This window comes from Crocuta crocuta, unplaced genomic scaffold (genome assembly GCF_008692635.1).
Source record: "Crocuta crocuta isolate KB4526 unplaced genomic scaffold, BGI_CrCroc_1.0 scaffold87, whole genome shotgun sequence".
Lineage (NCBI taxonomy): Eukaryota > Metazoa > Chordata > Mammalia > Carnivora > Hyaenidae > Crocuta > Crocuta crocuta.
In genome coordinates this window covers 1751683-1769191 of record NW_027532166.1, presented here as the reverse complement: position 1 = coordinate 1769191, position 17509 = coordinate 1751683, and the positions used below count along the sequence as shown (strand labels likewise).

The following is a 17509-nucleotide window of genomic DNA, read 5'->3' as shown; positions in this document are numbered from 1 at the left end:
GCATCTTTGTGGAGGGCAGCTGGCGGTTTTGATAAGCAGGTGTCATGAGTATGAAAATGACCTTGCTCATCAGCTGGTGGGAACCCAGCAGACAAGGGAGTCACTGTATCACAGCCTACTGGGTCCCAGCCCCCAAAACAAGGCACTGTGAGGCCCAGGAGGAGGGAGAGAGGGAAGCTTTCTCTCTCTCTCTCTCTCTCTCTCTCATACACACACACACACACACACACACAGTAGAGAGCATGGGGTGGGGGGTGACTAGACAAAAGAAAATCTGCAAAATTTCACTTGGGAGAGGAAAAGTTTCCACTGAAAAGGAAAATTAAAATCTAACAATGAGGATGCATTGAGGTGTTTCCCAAACAGCAGAGATAGACAAAGATAAACAAAGGAGATTGATCTTTAGGAAAATCAAAGGGAAAGTCTGCATTCTCTGCAGTACTGGCAAATGCAATTAGGAGAGAATTGGCGGATGTGGAAGGAGAGGGATGTATATTCACCCAGCTGATTCCAGCATCCAGACAGCCAGGGCCGTGTCAATGGCCGTTACTGTACCAGCCACTGGAAGGGGTCCAACACACAGGACATGCTCGGGGCGGGGCGAGGGGGGAAGAGAATGTCCCCTAACCCAGTTTCCAATTAAATGTGGGTTAACTGGCACTGTTTCTTACAGCTCAAGGGGCCAATTCAGAGCTGAAAGGAGCGTTTTTCAAAATAAAAAAGGCTGAGCCCACCAAACTAGCACCTTTTATTTTCTCACATCCTTTCGGTTGCTCAGCCTGACCAACTGCTAGCTGAGTTGACTCCTTGGTCCTCAGAGAAACGAGCCCTCCCCGGCCCCACCAGCTCCCAACCCAGACACCCTCCCGGCACATGTGGGGTTGAACTCCATTCCGCTTTTCCCATGGAGTGGTCACTGCTGCCCAAGTATGAGTCACCCGTGAAAGCCACACATTATCCCCAACAGACAAAACGCTGAACCCTGGAGAGTGGTCCATTCACTCTTCTCTAAGAGCCAACCTCTTCCTGTAACTTCTAGAGGATGCTGCTGCCCAAGCCTTTACTTTTCTCTTCCCAAAGTCTGTCACTGACACAAATGTGAGGAGAGAGCTTTCAGTGCCGCACCAGCACAAAGAAAGTGCAAACTGGAAACCAAGACAGACTTCTAGCAAGGAGTTTAAAGGCCAGAGAGAAATGTAGATATCAATCTGTTGGCAGTAATAATAAATCACATTTATTACACACCAACTAAGGTACTAGGCTAAGGAAGTATGTTTTGTCCATTATCTCATTTAGTCCTCAGAGCTACCTTCTGAGGGTAGCTGATAAGGTAGGTCCTATTATAGCCTCACTTTACATTCAAGGGAACTATAGCCCAGAGAGGTTAAGTAATTTACCCAAGGTTACACCATGCAACAATCAGGATTTGAACCAAGGCAACCCATCTCCAGAGCCTATGTTCCTAAATACCATGCTATCATTATTACTAAACCAATTCAGAACTTTAAAATTAAAGTCATGCTAATGTGTTCATATCTCGGGGGGGGAGTGTTGTGATTTTTCAGATTACTTTTAGTCACTTCTCACCTACCCCTCCCCCCCCAGAGATGCTATAAACTGGCTTTTCAAATATAAAAATCACATGTGCCAAATAATGTGCTAAGTATGTGATACCTGTCATCTCATTTAAACCTCATGACCACCCTGCAAGGTTAGTATTAATATGATCTCATCTATGGGTAAAGACACTAAGGTTCAGGGAGATTAACAGCCTTGCCCAAGATCATAAAACAGAGCAGGGATTTGAACCCAAGAATGTCTGTTATCAGCATGTACATTCTTTCTTCTATATATATCATCTTTTACAGAGTTTCAAGATTTTCCAGGAAAAAAAAAAAATCAAGAGTATCATGAATTGAGGGTGAGACCACAGTGGATGACTGGCCTTTAGCCATGGACCATCTGTCTGGCCTTGAACCTGCATCAGCCCCATAAACTTTGGCAAATCCCACCTCTCTTGAGGCCTTGGTTTCCTTGTCCATGAAGGAGAAGCAAGAGAGCAGGGGGGCCTTTTCTAATACTGGACAATGTGCATTTACAACCACCTAGAGCATGGCTGGCTCTGTGTCTGTCCTCTGTGGGCAGTAACTTCCCTTCTCTCTCCCAATACAACTCCTCAGGACCAGGTTCCCAACTCCATCCTTGGACTCAGGACAGCACACACAGAAGAGAGTTCTTAGGGACAGCCTGGATTCTCTCTGCTGTACCTGGTCTCCACCCAGCAATGGCTCAGCATCAGGACAGGTGCTGCCTTTCATCCAAGATCCATCCTTCCACAGAGTAGGGGCTGGGTCAGCTTCCTCAGCCACAGACAAAAACTCTCAAAGACTCTCTCTTCCCACCTGCTGTGTTCCATGAATTGCATTTCCTGGTGCACCACCAAATGCCTTGCCCATTCAGGTGCCCTCTGGTTTGAGTGTTTCCAGACATTTTCCAAGTACTCACTATGTGCCAGATCCTGCTAGGCCCCTCCTCATGCCCTTCTTGTGTCCTATTACTTATTCATCTCTCCTTCTATACTGTAAGCAAGGTGCACATCTGACTGTTATCTCTCCAGGATGCCTGTATCTCCCCAGGATGCCTGATGGAGCACTGAGCACATGAAAGATACTCAAATTAATTGCTGGCTGGTTTCTTGGAGAAATCAACATACATTAGGGATAGTCACAGGAAAGCAGAGGGCCTGTGTCCTGACAGCTCTTCCTTGGTCCTGAGGTTGGTGGGAGAATGCTTTATGGACCGAAACCAGACTAAACCCATGTGCTTGGTGTTGTCTAGGTGCTGAGTAACCGAACAAGGCATTCCTTACCACACTGATCCTCCACATCAACTTTATGACCTAACTACTACTGTTATCCACCTTTCACAGATGGCAAACTAGGACTTGGAAAATGTCAACAACTGGGCCAGGATCATCACTACCTCCCCTAACAACCTTCTGGTAGTTCCCCTTGTCATTGGAGCCACCCTATGAGAAGGAGACCACCAGGAATTAGGACATGCTGATGGGCTCCCCAGATTAAAATGCCCACCCTCTGCACCTCAATGGACCATGCTGCCTGAAGCTCAGCCCCACCCCTGGGGCAGCTACAGCAGCACCCTCCAACCCCACACCACTCTGTAAGGGGTCCTAAGCTCCTGTCTGCAGAGCGGAGGTAAGATGAGGGTCCCAATCATATGAGAAGTAGATGGGGTGGTGAAAATGCTTTCTCCCTTGAGACTGTCAAAGACAGGTTTAAGTCTGAGCCGTATAGTTAGTTACCTGTGACATTGGGGCAGGTACTTAAAACTTTGTTTCCTCATCTGCAAACCAGAGGCAATGTGTATTTTGCTCAGTCCCTGTGATATATGGAGCCAATTATATAAAACTCCCCTTAGCTATTCTGTTGGTGTTATTCTAAGCCATAGGAGAAACCAACGGCATCTTCACAGAGCAATAATTCAAATGATGGCAAGTAGCTTGAAATACTTTTATTTAAGTTTGTTTGTTTTGAGGCGGGGGGAGGGGGCAGACAGAGAAAGAGAAAGAGAATCCCAAGCAAGCTCCACGCTGTCAGTGCAAACCGTGAGATCATAACCTGAGCTGAAACCAAGAGTCAGATGCTTAACCAACTGAGCCACCCAGGTGCTCCTTGAAATACTTTTTTATTAAAAGAGATACAGAGTCCAACCACATGTGGCTGGCTCTGGGAATGCAAAGATGGGTGAATATTAGAAAATCTATCAGTACTATTTACCTCATTAAGAGAATCAAAAGGAAAAACTCACCTGTCTCTTTAGATGCCAGTCTTGTTGAATTTTCAACATTTATTCCTGACTTTTTAACAAAATCTCTTAATAAAACAGAAATAGAGAAAAACTTCCTTAAGAAATATACAGCTCAGACTGAGACCCAGCACTCCACTGATGTCAGTGTAAGGTAAAAATGACCTCGGATATAACCACTGTTTAACATTACTCAGGAAGCATTTGCCAATCTAATTAGATCAATAAACAAAGTTTTACCAATTGGGAAGGAGGAGGAAGCAAAATTCAATTAACTTGCAGAAGATGTGATTATGTGCCTGGAAAAATTCCTTCTCACACACACAAAAGTAATAATATCTAAAAAGTCTATTAGAATCAGTAGGACAATTTTACAGTATTCGTCAACATTAATAAAAGAAACTATTAATCAATAGCTTTCCTACATACAGAAAACAAAACAAAACAAGAAAAGTAATTTTTCTAAAACACATTCCTTCTTGCACTCTTGTTTCTGCTGCCTGTTAGTTCTCTGCCCTTATAAAACCTAAACTAAACTACAAAATGCTCCAGTGGGGGCACCTGGGTGGCTCAGTTGGTTAAGAAACAGACTTTGGCTCAGGTCATGATGTCACAGTCTGTGAGGTCGAGCTCCATGTCAGGCTCTCTGCTTGACAGCTCAGAGCCTGGGGTCTGCTTCAGATTCTGTGTCTCCCTCTCTATGCCCTTCCCTTGCTCTCTCTCTCTCAAAAATAAGTAAACATATAAAAATAAAATAAAATAAACTTCTCCAGGTGTGGAAGGGGCACTGTTAGATGTTATGTGGCTCCTGCCTGTCCTGGTCAGAGGTATATCCCTGAGTCCAGCACAGTGCCTGGCAAAGCGAGCCTCCATCAATACGTGTCCTTGAAAAAGATGGTGGCTGCTGCTGAGACTCCACACAGCACACACAATACTGCACACAGGTGGGACAAAGCCACATGCAGCTACAGTCCCAGCAGCAGCCCTTGGGAAAGCCTTACCCCGAGTTCCCATCTCTCCTCCTACCTAGAGAACAAAAGCCTTGAGACTCTCCCCATCCGCACCCTAGCAGAACACCCCAAACAAAACCAGCACCTCATAAATGTATCTTGATAATTCTTGATAATTTCCATTAAGGCTACACACCACCATCCGTGGCCTCCCCAGCTCTCCAAACCCAGTTCACCACCCTTGATCAGGACAAGGATAGATAAGGACTTGATTTGGTGAAAAAACACAACACAGAACTTAAGGTTCAGGACTTGGCTCTTTCATTCCTTGCTAGAGGACCATAGTCCAGCCCTTCACTTCTCAAAATCTCAGTTCCTCATCAGTCAAATAACATCATCTCCCTCAAGGGGTCTTCTTGTGTCTCAAATAAGATCACATGTACTCACTAAATTACTTCAACAATAGCTGAGTAAGCTGTCTGCGGGGTTATGCCAATGAGTGGAATAAAGGGCCTATTCTGCTTTCACATTTGTTCAACAAATGCTTACATCCCAACACTGCTCAGAGAAATCAGTGAGAAGAAGACACACAGACCCCCATCTGCTCTCATGGGACTTATAGTTGTTTTAAACAATATGTGGAAAATTTTAGGCTTGAAAGGAAACTCACCAACCAAACTCTTTCTTTCAAGTCAGAGAGGAATATGAAAAGTAAAGAGACACACTCAAGGTCACACAGCCAGAATAGAGTGCTAGCCCAATATTTTTTTTTAACTTGCATCTAATGCTCTTTGCATGAGAGTGAGAGTTTCTGCCTGAATGAAAACCTTCATGTAGATGCCTGACCCTCCTGCTTACTCTCAATTCAATCACCAGCAGACTTATAACAGGGGTTGGAAGATTTGTTCCACCTTGTCTACTATACTATTATACTATATACTATACAGACACTATATCTATATACTATTACAAAGTTTCTAATGGAGGGGCTTGGTGGGCCCAGGTCATGATCTCCCAGTTTGGTTCATGGGTCCAAGCCTTACATCCGGCTCTCTGCTGTCAGCTCAGAGTCTGCTTCAGATCCTCTGTCCCCTCTCTGCCCCTCCCTGTCTAGTCGGTGCACACACTCACTCTCTCAAAAACTAAAATTTAAAAAAAGTTCTTTTAAAAAAATTTTTTTAATGTTTATTTTTCAGAGAGCAAGAGAGACAGAGCATAAGTGGGGAAGGGGCAGAGAGAGAGACACACACACACAGAATCTGAAGCAGGCTCCAGGCTCCAAGCTGTCAGCACAGAGCCTGATGCAGGGCTCAAACCCACAAACTGTGAGATCATCATCTGGGGCGAAGTCAGATGTTTAACTGATTGAGCCATTCAGGCGCTCCATAAAAATAAAGTTATTAATGGAAAAAAAAAAAAACCCCAAATGCTAAACCATTCAAAATCCAACATCTTTGTTGTTGGTTACTTTGCCTTTCTGCCCTGGGCACATCACTGAAGCTCTGGGAGGAAGCTTCAAGATTTTCCAACCCAGCATATCCAGTGTGATCTATGCAACAGCAGATGAGGAAGGCTGCACACTCTGCCCTCTCCTGAGAGGCCCCTCCATGCACACTGGCTCTGGTGGGCCTGGCGAGAAAGGCCACATTTATGTGCGCTTAAGTCAGCAATATCCAAATAAGTTTGGCAGCAAGCCCCGTTTTTTCCTGCAAAGCCTACTGATTTTTGGAGAAAATCATATTCTAATGAGCAAACTATAGGATACTTGAGGGGACGTCTAAGAAGACAACTTGGAGAGGTGAAGCCCCTTGTCCAAGGTCACCAGGCTTGTAAGTCCAAGAGATAAGGCTAGAGCCTCAGGTCAGAAGTTATACCCTCCCTTTTGCTGGATTTCCAGCTTCTCAAGGTCAGCAGCTGAATTTCTAGAGGGTGGAGGAGGTAGAGCAGGCCCCCACACAGCCCTGTGGGCAGTGAACAAAGAGCTAATAAAAATCAGTGACCAAAACAGCTCCAGCCTAAGGACAAGATGGAAGCTGATAAGGGACCAAGAGAACAACTAACAACAAGCAACAAAACCAAGCTGTCTATAGGTGAGGGCTCTTACGCATGTGACCGTCAGTCACCTTGAGCATGAAACAGAACACCATTCAGGCAAATCTATGTTGGATTTAGCCCTTCATGTCACCATCTAAAAATTACTGTTTTCTAGCCAGTTCAGTCCACTGAAGCCGCTCACTGTGTACTGGGCCCTGAGCTGGATGTGGGTGTCCCTGCACCAGGCAAGGCCAGCCTTCCAGGAAAGTAAAGTCGAGCAGAGCTGGCACAAAGCAGGTGCTCAAGACACTGAAATAAATGAGTGAGCCAGAGGAGATCTTTATCTTCATAGAGACATGCAATTGTCCAATCTGAGAGTTAGGAATTCCTTATCTGAGCATTTTCCCGTACAGCAACATCCCAAAGGGATATTGACTGACTGACTGACTGACTGAATGAATGAATGAATGAACAAACGAATGAACTTAAACCTTTCCATTTCTCCAGCATGGGTTAAATCTTATCCAGCCACCCATTTCCCCAAAGGTCCATTTATAGGAAGGATTTACAAGAAGAGTAAGGACCTCTCCCCTCAAAATTTTCCTCTTTGAACATCAGAAATCCCACTTACCTAACTCCATTGCTGCACAGCTGAGGAAATTAAGGCACAGTCACTGATGGCAGCAGAAAACTGAACTCCCCAGGGGCTTAATCTTCTAGAAATCCTGTGTTCTAGTGAGTTAGCACCTAGAGCTAGAAGTGAGGACTCAAGGTTGCTCAGTCAGTAAAGGCAGTGGGACGAAGTCTCCTCAATAAAGTCACTGGGCTGAAACGACAGAATGTCCACAAAGCGCAGGAGCAAAAACTATGTTCCCGCAGAAGGAAGTGTGGTCTGCAGGGCCTGGAGCATCTCTCCTCAGGAAAGTGGGGGTGGCCCCAGAAGAACTGAGGTCCTTCTCTCTGGCCGGCTTTGTCACTGCACCTCACCTCAGGGACCAGTGGCCTACCCCATTGTCACTATTCCATCCCATTCACTCATCAGTCCAGAAATACTAGTGGGCACCTACTGTGTGCCACATACTGGGTAAAAGGGAAGATCTGGCCCTGTGGAATTCACATTTTAGTGAATGATGAACTAAATGATGAACACATTTAGGATGAAAAAAAGTGTCGGCTGATTATCATTTCTACAATGCAAGTCTGGTCCTATCAATCTCCTGATTAGAAAAAGCCTCCTAGGTTTCTCACCCTATATAAGAATAAAAATAAACAACAAAGCGGCACCTGGGTGGCTCAGTTGGTTAAGCATCTGACTTTGGCTCAGGTCCTGATATCGTGGTTCCTGAGTTGGAGGCCTGCATTGGGTTCTGTGCTGACAGCTCAGAGCCTAGGGCCTGCTTCAGATTCTGTGCCTCCCTCTCTCTCTGACCCTCCTCTACTCATGCTCTGTCTCTCTCTGTCCCTCTCTCTCTCTCTCTCAAAGAACAATAAATAAATATTAGAAAGAAATTTAAAAAAATAAACAACAAAAATGAAAACAGCCACCTTTATTGGGTGCTTACTATATGCCAGGTACTTTACTATAATTAACTCAGGACATGCCCCAGCAAACCAGGGCAGATGACACTATTATCATCCCCACCGACCAGTGAAGAACCAGTTTTCTACTTAACCTCATCGTGTGTACAACTGCCTTCTGCTCCCACCCCCAACTCTGAATTCTCTAACAACTCATCTTTTTGTCTCAGGTGCACAGGTAGTATTCAATAAATGCCCACTGAATGAATAATCGATTGATCAATGGGCAAGTGTTCTTCAAAGCATTATATGCTAATAAGCTCAATTTTTGAAACAAGTGTGACCAGTGTTCTAATAATGACATGAGAGGCTATAAAGAGCCAGAGCCAGACCCAGAGACCTGAGATGGAGGCTTCTCTGTGTGAACTCGAACAATAACACCATCATCCTAGGCCTGATGGCTTAAAACTATTGATGAAGAAGCAAGGAATGGTAATAAGGAGCCAAGGATCTTCCAGGTCTAAATTTGCATGTCTCTGAAACATAATGGGATAAGGGCCTCAGGAAGGCCTCTGGAATTGCACACTGCCTGCTTTTAGGATGAGATCTAAACTTAAAATTTTATGTATTTATTTATTTTGTAATGTTTTTCAATGTTTATTTATTTTTGAGAGAGAGAGTGAGAGGAGGAGGAGCAGAAAGAGAGAGGGAGACATAGACTCCAAAGCAGGCTCCAGGCTGTGAGCTGTCAGCACAGAGCCTGACATGGGGCGCAAACTCACAAACTTTGAGATCATGACTTGAGCCAAAGTCAGATGCTTAACCAACTGAGCCACCCAGGCACCCCTAAACTTACAATTTTAGAGTAGGGTGACTGATCGAGTTTATGGGGGCTAGTGACACATCTCCCTCCACAGCTCAGGGGTGTATTTATCCTAATAAAGCAGATTTACCCTCAATGATAAATATGCTCAATGTGCTGTTTAAAAAAAACCAAAAAACAAGCCCAGGTGAGATACCATTGTTCACCCAACAGACCAGCAAAAACAAAGGAGCATGAAGAGCTGAGGTGCAGCGGGAGGGCAGGCAAATAGGAAATCTGGCACCCTATCGCCAAATGGTCTTTAGGGAATGACTTGGGAATCTTTAGTAAGATCTTAAGTGTATACACAGGATGGCACAACAACTCTCCTCCTCAGTAACCTAAGAGAAGTATCTGCCCATACGTGTGGGAGACACGTACCAGAAAGTGGCCCCCAACACTGATATAAGGGCCAACAATGGAAACCACCTACCCACCACTCACAGGAACATGGCTCAATAAACAGTGGGATTCTTATACCATGAATACACTATTCATTTCATGACAGATAAAAACAAGGTAGGGGCACCTGGGTAGCTCAGTGAGTTGAGCATCCAACTCTTGATTTCAGGTCAGGCCATGATCTCACAATGTTGGGATCAAGCCCCGTGTTGGGCTCTGTACTGGACGTGGAGCTCGCTTGGGGTTCTCTCTCTCCTTTTCCCTCTACTCCTCCCCTGCTTGTGTGTGTGTGCTCTATCCTCCTCTCAAAAAACCAAAACCAAAACCAAAAAACAAAGTAGATTTTCATATATCATCTGGAAAACATTTTAATACATATTGTTGAATTTTTTTAAAAAGTTACAAAATAGACCAACACGCATAGTTTGACAAACTATATCAAAAAAGAAAAGAGAAGAAGGAAGGAAGGAAGAAAGGAAGGGAGGGAGGGAGGGAGGAAGGAAGGAAGGAAGGAAGGAAGGAAGGAAGAAAAAAGGAAGAAAGGAAAGAATGACTTTTTCTGCATATATAAGCATATATAGGCACTAGAAAAAGTTCTGGAAGGAAATGTACAAAAGGAGGTCACAGTAGGTACTTCTGGGAAAGGCAGGTGTGGGGTGGGGAGGCTGGCAATGAAATTGGGGAGGGTGTGTCACCTATTTTTAACTAGGAAAAAATGTATCTATGCATCTCTTGGGCATTAAAATAAAATTAAATGCATTTATTTTTAAGGAGAAAAAGAGGAGGTAGCAAGAGAGAAAGACATAGCTGCCAAGAACCAAGGGGCAGTCTTTTCCTCCTCTCCAGGACTGGTCATGTACACATACAGACATAGCTCATCTGAGCAAGTGTCCATAGTTCTCAGAATCAAGTATTTAATTCTATACTTCATTAGTTCTATTTATATCAACTCTTACTTCTAAGTCTTAGAAAAATCCCTTCATACTTAACAAAGGTATCCTCCTCTGGTGTCAGAAATTGGAGACATGTAAAGGAGACATGTGAACTTTTGCTATCTCCAATTCTTGATGGCCTCCACTGACTTAGACAGACTTAGATAAAGGCCTATTTTGCATTTAATTGGTGCCCGTGAGAATTTTTTAAATCTTCATTTTTAAAGATATTTTTACCTTTCTTTGTTTTCTTCCATCCCTCTGAAGACACACTGATTCATTTCTGTGGGACTGTCCATAGACACAGCATGGCCTGCCCAGGTCTTCTTTCTGAAAAAACAAAACAACCGATGTTTAGAACTTGGATGAATTTATGTTATAAATACACTGAGAATTGCATTAAATACATATGAAGGGAATATGTCAAAGGCTGCTGGGTGTTCATTAAAATCCATTCTCCCTTTCTTCCATAGATTAGAGTTTTATCAGGGACTCCACTTCCTAGCATCCTTGCAGGTAAGTGTGGCATTGAGTTCCCAATGGAATCAGAGAGGAAGGGTGCCATTTCCCCATATAGGTCTTAAGACATGAGCATGCCTTATCCACCTTTCCCACTGACTCCCACTGGCTAACTCAGCTCTAACTGTGCAGATGATGACGATGCATTTGGAAATAACAGAGTGACAAGACAGAAGTTACCTGGGCTTGTAATTGACTGCATGAAGCATGGCTACTCTCTCACCTTCTAACCACTAGAGAGAAATTTCTTTTTTTTTAAAGTCACTGTTTTATTTGATCCTATTTTTATGGCTAGTTAACTCTTATCCCAGTTGGCACTATGAGTAAATATTCCCTTTGGGGCCCTTCTGAGGGCAGGTTTGGTTATTTGGAGCTTACAACATGCTATGTCTATGGAGACACATGCAGCCAGACTATTTTTGTCACAATTTTGGTAAAACCACATATAATTTAAGTAGTACTTAATCAGTGTTAGATGGATAAAGAGACGTTAGTGAGCATGTAATACCTTCTAGTGTGAAGACTGTCAAGAGCAGGGTACCTGGTGCAGAATTAGGAACACGGGAATCCACAAGTGTGAGTTGTGAGCTTTGCTTCACAGAATGACCACTTGGAGTGGTAAAATATCCCAATGAACATGATACCCACATTTAAGGATTCGAGTCTATGTTCTTAAAAGCAACAGAGACTAAGAGAGACACAGGGGTGAGACAGAGAGAGAACATTCTGATCGGTGGAAGATTCTGCCCACTCACTCTTCTGCCCACTGAGCATGGCCCCAGGTGAGTCCGAGATAGGATGCTGAAGTTCCATCTCTAGCCTCAGGTACTGCATTCCTCACCACTTGGGTGGCTTTCGCACTAAGGCGGATTCTATTTCTTCAGCATGGCCTGAACACAAACCAGCTGCTTCATTTGGCGTCAGCCAAAGAAAGAAATGGTCATCAGTTTCAACACTAGAAGAACTGGCTGCACAAACCACATTGAAAAATGGTGTATTGGTCTCCAACGTGGTGCCTCCTAGGATTCAAGGTAATTTGGACATCTGTGATCTTCTGTGATCTTCCATGCTGGTGCATCAGCTGTTTTGACTCTTGAGCAACAAATCTGCTTGGCCAAATATCCCACCCACCCTCCTCCATCTGCCGCACCGTGAGTCTGGCCTTTTCCCAGATCAAAGCACCATTAGCGGGGAGCTTAGCTGATTCGGTCGGTGGAATGTGCAACTCTTGATCTCAGGGTTATAAGTGTGAGCCTCACACTGGGTGTAGAGATTACTTAAAAATAAAATCTTAAAAAAAATCTTTAAAAAACTATTAGGATAAACCCTCAGATCCAGGTGAGCAGGGCTGGATACCTTGGACTCCTACACCCCAAGGCGTTAAGAAAGAGTTAGTGTGGGGGAGAAGCCACAGTCTCCAATACTGCTCTTTTATTTAGCTTGCAAAGAGCACACCAGAAGATATTTTTAGCATCTGGATCCTTGTCTGGGACCACTGCTCTGGCTTCCATCAGAGCTAACTTCATCAGCTAAGGCATGTACATTACAGAGGGGCCCAGAATAAGGCAAGAGGGAAGATGTGGATCTTGGAATGGGAAGAGATGGAAGGGTAGTGAGACATGGGCTGGAGATGGAGAGGGACCGCCACATGCCCATTATCCCCACCATGAAGGGAGAGGGGAGAAAACAAGGAGCCCACAGCAGAGTCGCCTCTGCAGCTGTGAACACCTCAGTCCATCTCAGCTCAGCCTGAAAGCCATGTCTACTCAGCGTATGAGCCATTCCACAGCACAGTAACCGCTGCAAGGGTGTTTAACATCTACATCCCCAAATTATGCCAGCTCTCTTCAAAGCCACATTTCCCAAGCAGCTGTGAGAGGTCAGAGCCTGCCCTCAAAGGGACCATGAGCTAGCTCTGGGTCAGAGTTTCAGGTTTTCCCTCCTGGTACTGGAGAAAGCATTCTGTAGACAACCACTGATAAACCACCACCCTTCTGCCTGTGGCTAGGGGCAGAGACTGGGGAGCACCCAACTCTACCCCAGCACTGAGGGGTGCCCAAGTCCAGGCACTGTCTTGAATTATTTCATCGATTTCTCATATCAGCCCTAGGAGGCAGATACTGCCCCACTTAACAAATCAGAAACTGGGCACAAAGAAATTAAGATTTGGACAAATGCCATACAGACAGCAAATAGTAAAATTGAGACTTGAACCAAGCATTTGATCTGGGAGTCTGCGCCCCTAAACAGTGTATGATAATGTGCATAATAAAGTTCATTAACAGCTGAATGAAAGAATGAATGAATGAATGAATGAATGAATGAATGAACAAATGATGAATGAATCACTTCAAAAGCAGTTTCAAAAAGTGGGGGCTGTGGGGAGAGAGTGTCTCTATAAAGCCCTAGAAGTGTGGAGCATGAGCCTGAACCCTCCCATCCTGGATGCCAACCAAGGGTGTGATAGTCTCACACCCCCCCTCAAGACAGCCACTCAGCCCCCTGAACACTCTGAACCCAGGGATGCCAACTTCTATAAAAGGAATTTATATGCTTAATACCACTGTCCCTAATAACCGCAGCTACCTTTGATTCAGCACCTGTGTGCAGGCAGTAAACTCAGGGCTCAGAGTCTTCTCATCCATCCGTGGCCCCACAGGAAAGGTAGGACCATGCCCATTTTTTAGATGGCAAAACTAGAGCTCTGAGAGGTTGTGGCCTAAAGTCACAGGGCTTACATGAAAGCAGTTTTCAAACTCTGAGCAGCTGGCTGATGCGCACAGGCTTTCTGCCACCACATGACACCCCACTCACCTTGGTTAATCAAAAAGTTACAAAGATAAGTGGTGTTCTAACTCTTAAGCTAGAAGGCTCTACATTTAGTTTTTAATAGTTATTATTTTTAAGTAACTTCTACACCCAACGTGGGGTTCAAACCCATGACCCTGAGATTAAGACTCACATGCTCTTCTGACTGAGCCAGCCAGGCACTCCTGGAAAGTTCTATATTCACTTAAAGTTATTCAGTATTTCCCATCCAAGTCACTTCCATGGAAAACAAATTCTACTTCTTCCCAGCTAGAAACTCAGGCACCACCACTTCCTCATCCCTCTCCTGAGCTGGCTGGATCAACATTGACCAGCACCAACACCCTGCAAGCCCAGGTATATCCCTGGGACCCCAAGTCCCGCTAATTCTTCACTGGAAAACCTCTCTTCCCAGGAAGCACCAAGTGTTGGTGAGGATGTAAAGCAACCAGAATTCTCACTCCTGCTGGTGGTGGGAGCACAAATGGGTCCAACCACCTTTGAGGACTGAGGCAATCCTTGCATTTGCTCCTGGGTACATATGAGCACCAACAGATGTTTTCTAGAATATTCTCAGTAGCATTATGTATAACAGCCTTCTATTAGTTTCCTATTGCTGTTGTAACAAATTACCACAAACTTAGTGGCATAGAGGAACACAAATTTATCATCTCATAGTTCTGGATGTAAGAAAATGGGTCTTGGGGCACCTGGGTGGCTTAGTCGGTTAAGCGTCCGACTTTCGCTTAGGTCATGATCTCACAGTTTGTGGGTTCGAGCCCCGCGTCAGGCTCTGTGCTGACTGCCAGCTCAGAGCCTGGAGCCTGTTTCGGAGTCTGTATCTCCCTCTCTCTCTGACCCTCCCCTGTTCACGCTCTCTCTCTCCATCCTAGAAATAAATAAAAATATTTAAAAAAAAAAAAAAGAAAATGGGTCTAAAATGGGTCAGCAGGGCTATATTCCTTCTGGAAGCTCTAGAGGGCAATCCACTCTCTTGCCTTTTCCACCTTCTGGAAACCACCTGCATTCCTCAGTTCATGGCCCCTTCCTCCATTTCAGAGCCAGAAATGTAGCATCTTCAAATCTCTCCCCTCATCTCTGCTTCCATTTTCACATCTCATTCTCTGAGGTGGACTTTCCTGTTTCTGTCTTATAAGTATCCTTTTACACTGGTCCCACCCAAATAATTCAGGATCATCCCTATGTCATGACCCTTGACTTACACTTGCTAAGTCCCTTTGCCATATAGGGTAACTTAGTTATTACCAGTGAATGGTACCTGTGACCAGGGATTAAGTCATGGACATCTTTCAAGGGGCCCACTTCAAGCCCCAAACCAGAAGTGATGCCCATGCTCCTCAGCAGTAGAATGAATGAAATAAATGGTGGTCATCCACAGCAAGGAGAACAGATGAGCTACAACTACTTGTAGCAACAAGGATGGCTCTTCACGAGAAGATGTTGAGCCCAAGGCCCCAAACACAAGAGTGTCTGCCATATGAGTCTGTCTGCAGAAATCCCAGAACCAGGTAAATCTAACCCAAGCTGTCAGCAGTCAGGATCGTGGTGGTAGTGGGGGATCCGCAGAAGAGGGCATAAGGGGGCTTCTGGGGTGCTGGCAACGGTTCTGTTTCTTAATCTAGGTGCTACTTACACAGGTGTGTTCAGTTTGTGACAATCTGTCAAGCTACAGTTATGATTTGTGATCTATACCTTTTTCTGCAGGCATGTTATGCCTTAATAATGTTTAGAGAATTTTATAACAACTAATTGTGCCTATTTAAAGTTTCCCCCCACCCCACCCAAGTTCTCAGTAAACCTCTCAGCAAATAAGGTAGCTGCAAATTTGGCTTTCTATCAATTTACATAGCAACGCATCCTACAATTTGCATCCTACAATTTCAGGTCAATGGTTATGAAAATACAATAAAGGCATTTATAACTAAGAAAGAGTAGGAGAAAGAGAAACTGTAGCTTCTCTGCCTTTCTCATCCCATTTCCACTCCACAGGGACATGTCATTTTACCTCTGGATGAAGCAGATCTCAGCTGGCCCCCTGAACACTCCCTACCCTGGCAATCACTGCCCACCAGACTGGCTGGAATGTTTCCCTGACACCTGCCACATGGTCCTTCCTCTGTCTCTCCTCACTCCTTCACCCATCTGACATTACCATGGGGAGCCCCGTCACCTCTCAGGCATTCCCCCCAGCTTCTGTAGGACTTGCAATACAAACAATAAAATTTGGACTTAATTGCTATTGTCAAAAAACTGTTATTAGGATCAAGTGCCTTAATCTAATCTCCCCACAAAAGACTGCAAACTCAAGAGAAATCAAGTCTTGTACATTCAATTTTTATTGTATGTGAACTTCTTATGCTAAGAACTACTACCAATATTAATGGCCTTTGTTGAGCACCTACTTCACATCACATTCAGTGCTTCACATGCACCCTTTCCTCTCCCACCCAGTGAAGTGGGTGCTATAAATATCCCTCTTGTTTTTTTTTCTTTTTTTTTTCTTAAATAGTTTATTATCAAGTTGGTTTCCATATAACACCCAATGCTCATCTCCACAAGTGCCCTCCTCCATGCCCATCACCCCCTCTCCCCTACCCCCATCAGCCCTCAGTTTTTTCTCAGCATTTAAGAGTCTCTCATGGTTTGCCTCTCTCCCTCTCCCCAGCTATTTTTCCCCTTCTTCTCCCCCATGATCCTCCTTTAAGTTCCTCCTAATTCACTTATATGTGCAAACATATGGTATCTGTCCTTCTCTGCCTCACTTATTTTGCTCAGCATAACACCCTCAAGGTCCATCCGCTACACATGGCCAGATTTCATTCTTTCTCATTGCCATGTAGTATTCTATTGTATAGATGAACCACATCTTCTTGATCAATTCGTCAATTGATGGACACTTAGGCTCTTTCCATGTCTTGGCTATTGTTGAGAGTGCTGCTATGAACATTGGGGTACATGTGCCCCTATGCATCAGCACTCCTGTATCCCTTCAGTAAATTCCTAGTAGTGCTATTGCTGGGTCATAGGGGGAGTTCTCTTGTTAATTTTTTGAGGAACCTCCACACTGTTTTCCAGAGGGGCTGTACCAGTTTACATTCCCACCAACAGTGTAGGAGGGTGCCCATTTCTCCACATCCTCGCCAGCATCTGTAGTCTCCTGATTTGAATATCCCTCTTTTGAATAAGAGGAAACTGAGGCACAGAAAGACTGACTAACTTGCTGAAGGTCCAAAAGCTCATCACAGGAAGGATGGGATTTGAACCCATGCAATCTGATTCCAGAGCCCATGCTTTTGACATAGACCCCATTCTGCTTCTCTAATGCCCACCCCAACGCCAGGGTTAGGCATAATATTGATGTTTAATAAACACCACTGTGACATGCTTGACCCCCCCCCCCACATATATATCAAGGAAAAAATAACCTCCCCAGTACATAAATAACAAACCAAGACTCTTCACCAAATAAGATTTTTTTAGCCTCAGATCTCTAAAGAAGGCAGAGTCTCTGGAGAGATTTGCAAAAGCTCTGCATATTCCTTGCTCTGCATCATGCCTGGCATTCAGGGGGCTTTATAAACATTTATCAGTAAAAATAGTCAGAGTTTGTCCTCCAGGCTTTTATCAGAATAGGGAGA

The 17509-nt window shown here is 44.5% G+C and overlaps 1 protein-coding gene across 1 annotated transcript in view; it reads right to left on the bottom strand.

Moving 5' to 3' along the window:
* ARHGEF3 (Rho guanine nucleotide exchange factor 3) overlaps nt 1-17509 on the bottom strand; it is a 301504-nt gene that overhangs the window by 253461 nt on the left and 30534 nt on the right. Inside the window, exon 2 of the mRNA XM_077776708.1 lies at nt 10761-10853. Coding sequence (XP_077632834.1) covers nt 10761-10822 — 62 coding nt within the window. The 5' untranslated portion in view covers nt 10823-10853. The remainder of the gene's footprint in view (nt 1-10760; nt 10854-17509) is intronic.